The sequence below is a fragment of the Sphaerodactylus townsendi genome, linkage group LG13, assembly GCF_021028975.2.
Source record: "Sphaerodactylus townsendi isolate TG3544 linkage group LG13, MPM_Stown_v2.3, whole genome shotgun sequence".
In the NCBI taxonomy this organism is placed as follows: Eukaryota; Metazoa; Chordata; class Lepidosauria; order Squamata; family Sphaerodactylidae; genus Sphaerodactylus; species Sphaerodactylus townsendi.
The window spans coordinates 14807875-14818161 of record NC_059437.1 but is presented as its reverse complement, the minus strand read 5'-3'; the positions used below and the strand labels follow the sequence as shown (position 1 = coordinate 14818161).

The 10287-nt window shown below is 44.9% G+C and overlaps 1 protein-coding gene across 1 annotated transcript; it reads left to right on the top strand.

The window, feature by feature from the left end:
* The first annotated feature begins 1129 nt into the window (after window positions 1-1129).
* TMEM35A (transmembrane protein 35A) lies at window positions 1130-7124 on the top strand. The gene is made up of 2 exons (XM_048515061.1): window positions 1130-1431; window positions 5759-7124. The coding sequence occupies exons 1-2, from the start codon at window positions 1312-1314 to the stop codon at window positions 6143-6145; spliced, it is 507 nt and encodes a 168-aa protein (XP_048371018.1). The 5' UTR covers window positions 1130-1311; the 3' UTR covers window positions 6146-7124.
* Window positions 7125-10287: the final 3163 nt, after the last annotated feature.

The following is a 10287-nucleotide window of genomic DNA, read 5'->3' as shown; positions in this document are numbered from 1 at the left end:
TCGCCTTTCCAAATTCCCAGGTATTTCCCAACCCGGAACTGAAAACCCTAGGTATAACCTCCCCATGACCTTTACAGTTCATGGAGGCCACAGAGTTCTTCTTTTCACGTCTGTAACGGGTATGTCACCCTGGCTACAAGATGACTTGTATCCCAATGCCTGTGTATATATTTATATATTTATACTCATATATAGGTTTTTTTGTGTATGTATTTTCGTCCTATCTCATCAGAACTCAGAAGTTAAGCAAGGTCAGCCCTGGCAAATATTTAGATGGGAGACCTCCAAGAAATGCCAGGGTCTTGATGCAGGGGTTGGGCAATGGCAAACCACCTCTGAACACCTCTTGCCTTAAACACTCTACAGCCATGGTGGCGAACCTATGGCACTCCATATGTTCATGAACTACAATTCCCATCAGCCCCTGCCAGCATGGCCATGCTGGCAGGGACTCGCCACCACTGCCCTACAGGGTCACCATTAAAGATTTGCTGGCACTTTCCGCCACCGCCTACTGTGCTAACAGTGGTTCTTCAAGGTCTTAGGAGGTGACAGATCTTTTCCTGAGCTCATGATCTCTGATCTTTCAAGTTCTTAGGACGTGACAGATCTTTTCCTGAGCCTGTGATCTCTGATCCTTTGCAGTGGAATGCTAAGGAGTGACATCAGGGTATTTAACCTGCAAAGCAGCCACTCCACTGCTGAATCGCAGTAGTTCCTGAAACCCAATTTGGGGAAAATATGTCACCAGTACTTTTTTAGAAACGATCTAGAGAGGAAACACAAGCCTCTGCTAGCTCCTCCAGGGGAAGGGGGAGGAAGAGGTTGCTGTGTAACTGAATCCCCAAACATTTTGTGGGTGTAATTCTTATTTTGTTGCAGCAAAATGGAACGGGATCCGGCTGCCTCCTCTTCTTGCATCCAAAGTGAGCTCTGACTCATGACAGCTAATCCTGAAATAAATGCAGGCTTTGAAATGCCACCAGACTTGGGTTTTATTTTGTGTGTAGAGTGTGTGCATGTGTGTAAACTGTTGTACAATTGACAAGGAGAGGCCCCTCCTCCCCCAAATCCCCCCTGTCCTTCAGTAATGTTTCTTTCCGCTCTCTGTTCTGTTGCAGCTGGCATCTCATTGGAAGTGAGAGACAAGGACGTTAGGACCCAGAGGCTGCTGAGCAGGAGAGGCAGGCTTCCGATCTGACATCTTCTCTGCTTCTGCAGCCTCCCTCTGCCGATCTCCTTCCATGGTGGCTGACCATCGCCCACCCAGCCCAGGTGCCAGACCTCCAGAGGAGCAGACCCGCCACCCTGATGGCCTCTCCCAGGACAATCACCATTGTGGCCCTCTCGGTAGCCCTGGGGCTCTTCTTTGTCTTCATGGGGACCATCAAACTGACCCCCAGGCTCAGCAAAGATGCTTACAATGAAATGGTGAGCAGCTCAGTCAGGGTGGGAGACATCTTGCTGGCAGGAATGGCATTCCTGGGGGGTGCCCGCTTCTGCCTTTGCAAGTTGCACCAACCCCGGCTAGAGGCAGCAACTGTGTGGATGTGCCAAGGCGGGCAGGCAGGCAGGCAAGCAGGCGGGATGCATGGGGGGGGGGGGGGGGGGATGGGTACCACAAACAGCATTTTTGGTTGGCAGGGAAGCTCACATCTCATCCTCTTGCTGCTAAGCTCCTCTTTGCTGTCAATCAGTGATTAGCTTCCTTAGGTTTTCCATCCCCCCCTCATTGCCCCCCCCCCCACACCTACAGAAAGCAAGGTAAGGGAAAGAAGAAGGGGAAGCAATGTGAGATAGAGATATGAACAAACGTAAGTAATCCTTGCTTTAGAGGAGATATGCCTAAGTACCGCAAGGCTGCCCATATTTTCCATTCTTTCCACCCCAAAGGCATGCCTCAAAATGATGCAGAGTGAGTTTCCTTCCAAGAGCAAGGCCTGCAATATCGGGTCCTCTGAAGTGGCTTGCCTCAGGCAGCTGATTTGGGGACACTATTATTTGGGTACACTATTTGAGGACACTATTAATGGACTACAATTGTCCATTATTTAATTATTTGTATGGGAGTATTTGGAAGTCCTGTCTTTAAAATGTCTCTGGCCCTATTGGCAAATGATAATATATACTCTGCTCCCCACCTGAGAAGGTTCTGGAAAGTGACACCTTTGGATTCTCTTTCTCAGTCAGGGATTTCTGGCTGTGGAGCTGCGGTCAGTCTCTCTTTCCTTGATGTTTTCCACCCTTTCCTACTCTGGCCCACAAAATCTGCTAGTGAGCTCTGTGGGCAATTGGAGCCCAGCTGCCGTTCAGCCATTTGAGGCTTTTCTTCCTTGGTTTTCTGGGATTGTATTTTGAGGTGAAAAACAAACCACAATGGAAATTTCTAGCACGTTCTGATATACTCTCCTCGCCCTAGTTTTGGATCACAGATGAATGAATTGTAGTAATTCTGTCCATTGGTAAACTGCTTGCCTGGACGTCTGGTTGTAAAAAGGAAAGCGTAGCTGACTGAAATAGCCAAGGCTGGTTTTAAAATCTAGTAAAGCTCAGTTTGGATTGCCACTGTGTTTAAATGTGCCTTACTGTTACTGGCACTAGTGATTCTCTGTGATGCCACTGTTTTGAATTGTTCTGTTTTTGTTTTTTAAAAAAGATGTAGTATTTTTTAAACAAGTTCCCTGTTGATCATTGCCTTATTCTGTCACATTCAAGAACTCTGGTTTCAATAATAATTCTGGAGGGGGACACTGCATCTTCAGTTACTAGATATGATTTTTGTTTATCCCAATTTGCCTCTCTGTCTCCAGTTGGGAATGGTCCTCGCCCGCTCTGGATGGGTGGACTTATCTCAAATTGGTTGTTGTTTCAAACTAGCCTTTCTTTGTAACATCTCTCCACTCCCTGTCTGTTGTTTGTAACATTAAATATAAATATATCTACTAGTTTATATACAGAGCTCTGCCTCATGAAAGCTTATGCCGAAATAAATTTTATTAGTCTTTAAAAGTACCATTGGGTTTCTCTTCAATTTTGATTTCAATAATATCTTGAAAAAGATGGCATACCTTTCATCCCTCAGCCTTCAGTTATTTCAAAACTACTAATCGCAAATAGGTTCAATAACTTCCTTTAACAAACTTTCGTTTGTATTGTTGAAGGCTTTCACGGTCAGAACCAGACTGACAGAAAGGGATTGGTGGAGATGGTTTGGAAATGAAGACTTTTTTTTAACTTTGTGAAAGGAAACAAACAGCCCAGAACAAGTAAGATTGGCAAATGCAGAGTTTTCAGTGGAAAGGTATATATACTCCACTTGCTTTACTACCATCAGATCCTCTGAAGATGCCAGTCACAGATGCAGGCGAAGCATCAGGAGAAAATGCTACTGGAACACGGCCATACAACCCGGAAGACCCACAGCACTCTAAACTTTATTTTGTTTCATTTTCTTTCCTTTTACACCATTCCTCTCTTGGTATTTCTTCTACTGTCCAAGTTGTGGTTTTTTTCCCCATTGGAATAATTTGCCATCCCTACCCATCATCAGACTAGTCAGGAATATGAGCAACTGGTCTCTCTTCCTCTTGTCTGGAACTAATCAAGGACATGGTTTCCTGGGTATCCGAAGACTAGTGACTTTTTAAATATTTGCTACTTAGAGTAATGGGATGCAATTAATGAAGAAGAGTAAAACAACTTTGCAAAGCAGAAGGAGTAAAGCCAGTCCACCCCCACCTGGAGTTTTGGAGTAAAATGTCCTGTCCCTTTAAATAACATTCCAATGAGACTTTCTTAAAGGGACAGGACACTTTTTCTTCAGACAGTTGTAAGCCTGAGAAGCAGAATGAGTATTTGTTGTGTTCTCTAATAGATGACTTGTTGTAAGCTTTTGGTAAAATAACCAACAACCCCAATGAACAATGGAAGTTACAGTTGTGTCCAAATGTTTCCTTGACGATCTGTTAGGGCTATTGCATTTACTTCTAAAATGGAAAACGAATGGATAAATCTAAGAGTGCAACTCAGTGCTATGTCTGTGGTTCAGATGTAATTTCAGAAGATTGCAGATTGAGTATTTATGGAATGAGAGCTGTGTAGTGTAATTGTTAGAGGGTTCTAGGAATAAGGATAACACAGGTTTAATTCCCTGTTCAGCCACAAAGTTCACCTGTGGTGCCATCCTAAACACTGTCACACCATTCTAAGCCAATTGGGTTTAATGGAGTTAGAAAGGTGTGACTCTATTTATGATGGAACTGTGGGATGACCTGGGACAAGCTACTGTCTCTTCAGATTAGCTCACCTCACCTCATCGGCCTTTGCCAGGACAAAATGTGGGGGGCGGGGGAGACCTGAGATCTGAGTGTGACTTTAAAAACTGCAGCAAACATTTCCCTAAAAATACCCACAGCATTTCTTGGTAGCTCCTCAACAATCAGGAATTTTAGCAGTCAAAAGATGAGGTGGGCTGGAGCTTTGTAGCAGAGAATCTGCTTTGTGTGCAGAAAATCCCAGGTTCAATCCTTGATATCTCCCTTTTAAAAAAAAGGATCAGGGGGTCAGGGACCCACTACTAGTGGGAGAAGACAGTACTGATCTTGATAGATAAAGCGTTCGATTCAGTGGTCACTTCCACGCTAGTATTTTAGTAGGGTTGCCAGCTGGCTGGTGGGGGGGGGGGGATAATATCTTATTAATAGAGGCTTAATGGGATGTTATTTACCTTCCATGCTGTGAAAAGGTTCCGTTGCCCGTTTACGTGCATTAAGCCTCCATTAAAGGAACAGAACTTTTTTTTTTGTCCAAGACTGTTGGCAACCTATGTTTTGGTCTGCCTTGGCTGTTAATGTGAAGCATTTCTTCCCCTGCTCGCTCTCTCTCTCTCTCTCTCTCTCTCTCTCTCATTCTCTCTCTCTCTCTCTCCCCCGCCCCCTCAACAGGGTTTAGAGCAACTTACAAAGAAGAATACCATTACAACAACCAACATGATTAAAAAGTATAAAATCTGATATAATCTCCCAATTTCCATAACATACTTGGCGTCCTTGAATAAATTATAATCATCCCCACAACAACGTAGCCACCATCATGTTGGAGAGGGAAAAAGAAAGGGGAGGGAAGGAGAGGGGGGAGGTCAGTAAAGATGGAAACCATTACAGAGGTTGTATTCATGGATCGCCTTACTTTCCCCTGACTTGATGCACTCTGCTAAATCTGCTTTACTACACATTTTTTTGGAAAGACGATAGCAAGGCCAGGATGGCGTGGATGGGAAAATATATATCTTTCCTTGTCCCACTGACAATGATGCTATTTCCTCTGCCCCAGTCCCCCAGGAAGCAGGAAGGCTTTTTGGAGGAGGTGCTCTCCACTGGCAATTAGCTATGGCGGTGTGTCAGTTATGAATTAATGAGAGGAAGTCTTCTAATGAGGGGAAATAGCAGCTATTGGGGGCTGGCGCAAAAGAAAGTGCAGGGAAATCGACCACATGAATGCTCCATTACTACTGTAAACACCTCCGCATTTACAGAAGCAGCAATAGCCCCATTGCTGTGTGGAGGAGGCCAGCATAAGGCAGCATTCCTGTGATCATGGGGATTCTGTTACTGATGGTTCCTCTCCACACAATTGTTATTTCATTATGAACAAAACTGACTTCCATCCTTCAAGGCCGTGTGGTTCTCGAGTGTGAAATGAGCTAGATCTCAGATGCCTATCAGCACTGAACGCCATCCCCTTGCTGTTTTTGTTGCAGAAACGAGCCTACAAGAGCTACGTCCGTGCACTGCCCATGCTTAAGAAGATGGGGGTCAGCTCCATCATGCTCCGCAAGAGCATCGGCACCCTGGAGGTGGCCAGTGGCATCGTCATGACGCTGGTTCCTGGGCGCCCCAAGGACGTGGCCAACTTTGTGCTGCTGCTGCTTGTCCTCGCTGTGCTCTTCTTCCACCAGCTGGTGGGTGACCCCCTGAAGCGCTACGCCCATGCCCTGGTCTTTGGGATCCTGCTGACCTGTCGCCTTCTGATCGCCCGTCAGCCGGAGGAACCACTGCCAGAGAAGAGGACCCTGTCGGTGAATGGCGAAGAGCAGCCTCTTCTTGCAGAGGCGGCTCCTGAGAAGGGCAAAATCAAGGTGTCCTAGTGGGGGGCCTAAGAGGGACATGGACCCTCCCAGCAGCTGTCTATCTTTCCCAAACACCTAAAAAAAGATGGGCTTTTCTTTTCTTTTCTTGGTTTTGTAAAGAGTTGCAATTTGGAGCATGAGGGGTACAATTTAGTTTGCAGGCTAACTGAGAACTTGGGTTCTGCACTGACCCTCTAGAGCTGCTCTCTCCTGTACTCCCTACACATGTAGACATGGTTTAATTTTCGGAATCCAGAAAATAAGTGTTTCTTGTGTTGAGTGTGTGTGCGTGTGTGAGTGTGAGACAGATGGCTGAATTGCTTAAGCTGTGCTGCCTCTGCATCAGCTTATATTCTTCAGGGGCAACAAGGAGCACCGGAGCCTGAATCCTGTGGGTTGCTCACTTCTCTGATCCTCCTCCCTTTTTGCCAAGCATCTAGTGCTGGAGGGACAAACTTTGCCCCCAGGAATGAACTTTCTGTCCTGCTTCACAATGAGCCAAGCAGTGTGTCCCCTCCAACTCTCCCAGCAGAGATTTTCCCCCCAAATTGCTGTATGCCCCACAATAAACCCTGTTGATTACCCAAACATCTGTCTGTGCTGCTGCCAAAAATATCAGAGACCGCTCATTGCCTGCCTACAAATAAGCGTGTTTTTCCATCATGCAGTTGCTCAGACTTGAAAGAGCAACTGGCTACTGTGGCCAGGTGGGTTGAGGGCTTGAAGCAAAGGACAAACCTCCTTTTCCTGCTGCACTTGTCATTTTGATGAGCTCAAACAGAATGAAGTCCATGTTCAGAAGCAGCTTCAGGTCTGTTAGTGCCGCACTTGGAAGGGGGACAGAAGCAGAGGGGGAATTGCTCTCTGAGGAGGGGGGGGGATGTGTTTATTTTTCTTTCTTTTTCAATGTGTTGCCTTCCTTGGTATTGTCTGGTCAACCTCCCTTCCCTCCCTTTTTTAATTTATGACAATAAACTTTTTGAAATTTGGAGGAAAATCTGCCTTTTAGATTGTCAGATCTTACGAGTCACAGTGTTGGTCAAATTAGTACCCTGCCTATGAAGTCCCATTTGCTGTCACTGATATGTTTGTTCATTCATGGACAACAGAAAAATTGATCCAAGAGAGAAGCTCCTCGAACCTAAACTGCAAATTTTCCAAGATGGTTCAAAGGATGGTTCGTAATGGGAAGACTTCTGCGATTGCTCACTCCTTCTCCTCCTTCTTATGCACTTGGTGATTTCTGTTTGAGCACAGACTTATTTTTCAAGTTACTGATACCCTGCTCTTCTCCTAAGTGGGTACCCCAACTGGCTTGTACCATTTTTCCTTCTGCCATTTTATGCTCACATTCTGAAGTAGGTTAGGTTGAAAGTGTATAACTGGCTTAAGGTCTCCCAGCAAATTTCCAGGGCAGACTGGGGATTTGAATGTGGATCTCCTAGTCTGACACTCCAACCACAATTCTGCAGAGAGTCTCTGGTTTGTCATTACATCTGGGCTGGCAGGGTGAGATTTATGCTACCTTTTCATGCTGGGATTTCAAACCATGTTTCAAAACTAGATTGTGATCCTGTTTTGGGGGTAAACAGAAACCATAGTTTGTCCATTCAACTTGAACTAAAATAGTGTCCACTGTTTACTTATTTTGTTAATAGTCCGACTTTCTGTCTGGGAGTCAAGGCAGACAAGGAAAGGGTAAAGGAGGAGTCTGACAGCATGGGGGTTTGTTTATATAGCTTCAAACCATAGTTTGGTCCCTTAAGCCACCAAGGTTGAAGTGAATTCTGGCTAATATGTTATCCATATCCAGATGTTCTCCATAATAGCTAACTGGCTAAAGCCCAAATGGTGGTGGAAAGCTCCATCATACTGAAGCCAATTTATGGCAATTCTGTAGGACTTTCAAGACGACGTTCAGTGGTGTTTTGTCATTACCTATCTCTGTGTCAACACACTAGAATTCCTTGTAGATCTCCCATCCAAATACTGATCCTGCTTAGCTTCTGAGATCTGTTGAGATCAGGCAAGCCTGGACTATCAATGTCAAATACTGTTTTGTTCTGGACCCAGTGCTATTCAATATTTTTATCAATGACTTGGATAATGAAATAGAGGGCATGCTAATCAAATTTGCAGGTGATACCAAATTAGGAGGGGTAGCTGATACCCTGGAGGAAAGGGGCAGGATTCAAAATTATCTGGACAGATTAGAGAGCTGGACCAAACCTAACAAAATGAATTTCAACAGAGATAAATGTAAGATTCCACACTTAGGCAGAAAAAATGAAATGTACAGATATAGGATGGGTGACACCTGGCTTGACAACAGTACATGTGAAAGGGATCTGAGAGTCCTCGTAGACCCCAAACTGAACACGAGTCAGCAGTGTGATATGGTAGCCAAGAAAGCCAATGCAATTCTGGGGTCTAGACCAAGGGAAGTAATTTCCACTCTACTCTGCATTGGTGAGACCTCACCTAGAGTACTGTGTTCAGTTCTGGACATCACAATTTAAGAAGGATATTGACAAGCTGGAATGTGTCCAGAGGAAGGCAACCAAAATGGTAAAAAGGTATGTAGTCCATGCCCTACGAAGATAGATTTAGGGAGCTGGGGATGTTTAATCTGGACAATTGAAGGTTAAAGGGGAACATGATAGCTATGTTTAAATATTGGAAGGGATGTCATGTTGAATAGGGAGCAAGCTTGTTTTCTGCTGCCTTGGATACAGAGACTAGGACCAGGAGTAAGGGATTCAAGGTGCAGGAAAAGAGATTCCACCTAAACATTAGGAAGAACTTTCTGACTATCAGGGTTGTTCAACAGTGAAATTCACTACCTCAGAGAGTGGTGGAATCTCCTTCTTTGGAGGTTTTAAAACAGAGGCTGGATAATCATATGTCAGGAGTGCTCTGATTGTGTGTTCCTGCATGGCAGGGGGTTGGACTTGATGGCCCTTGTGGTCTCTTCCAACTCTATGATTCTATGATTAATTCTCTGATGAATGATCTTGTGTAACAGGAACATAATCAAAATGTGTCCTTGCTGTACTTCATAGTTACAATTTAAAGCTCTTAAAGAAAAACCTCAGTGTATTCCTGAAAATGAAGCTCATTGGATGCCCAAAACTCCTATTTCAAAGGCTCCAACCAATCTGAGCAGACAATACTGATTTTGAGAAACCAATGCTCTGATTCAGTATAAGACAAATTAATTTCTTCATCATGCAGGAGTTCGTTCCATTAAGATAGAAAGTGTGGATAATAGACCAAGTTCTGAACTGCACAGTTCTCCAAAAGTTCTAGAATATGAACCGCTGTCCCATGTCCTGAAGAGACTCAAGATGTGTTCAGACAACTGGTTATCACTCAAACCAGGATCACAATTCCAATTGCAAAGTATTTGGGCTGCTACAAGCGTAACTCCAAAGGAGTCAGTACAGCAACCGTATGGGGTGAAAAAAGCATAGAACTTGACCCCAAGAACACAGTAGTTTCAAGCAAACATCTTTTCACTGCAATGTGTAAAAATACTTCTTGATAAATTAACATTTATGCAGCATCCTAGCATGGTCAAGGCACTTTACAATTCATAATCTTTACAGCAGGCCTGCAAGGTAGGCTATGATGGCTTTCAAGGTGCCCAAAGGTTTTGGGGTACTTTGCTGTTACAAGCCTGTAAAGTAGAGCAAGATTGTTATTATGACCCTAATGCAAAAGGTGTGTACTGCTGGAGAGGAGAGGGGGTAACTAAGACCATGCTCAGCCGCTCCATGCCCAGATGGCTGAGAGGCAGGTGGGATTCCTCCCTAGTTCCCCAGGCCCGGCGAGTTTCAGCCTGTTGTTTGATTTTAAAATAGGTGTGTCAAACTCTGACCCTCCAGGTGCTCACGGACTACGATTCCCATCAGCCCCTGCCCTGAACTTGTACACCCCTGCTTTAAAGCCTTTTGGAGTAAAGCGGGCGGGTCCTGCGAGCCTGATAGGGGTGGGAAAACAAGCGACGGCGGGCCCCCGACATATAGTAACAACCACTCCCGTTTCAAGCCCTATTATATACTATAGCTCGTGAAGAAAGTGTAGTGTGTGTGCGTGTGTGTTTTCTGCGCATGCGTATTCTGAATCAGAGACGCTAGAGCAGCGTCAAGCTCTAGCCA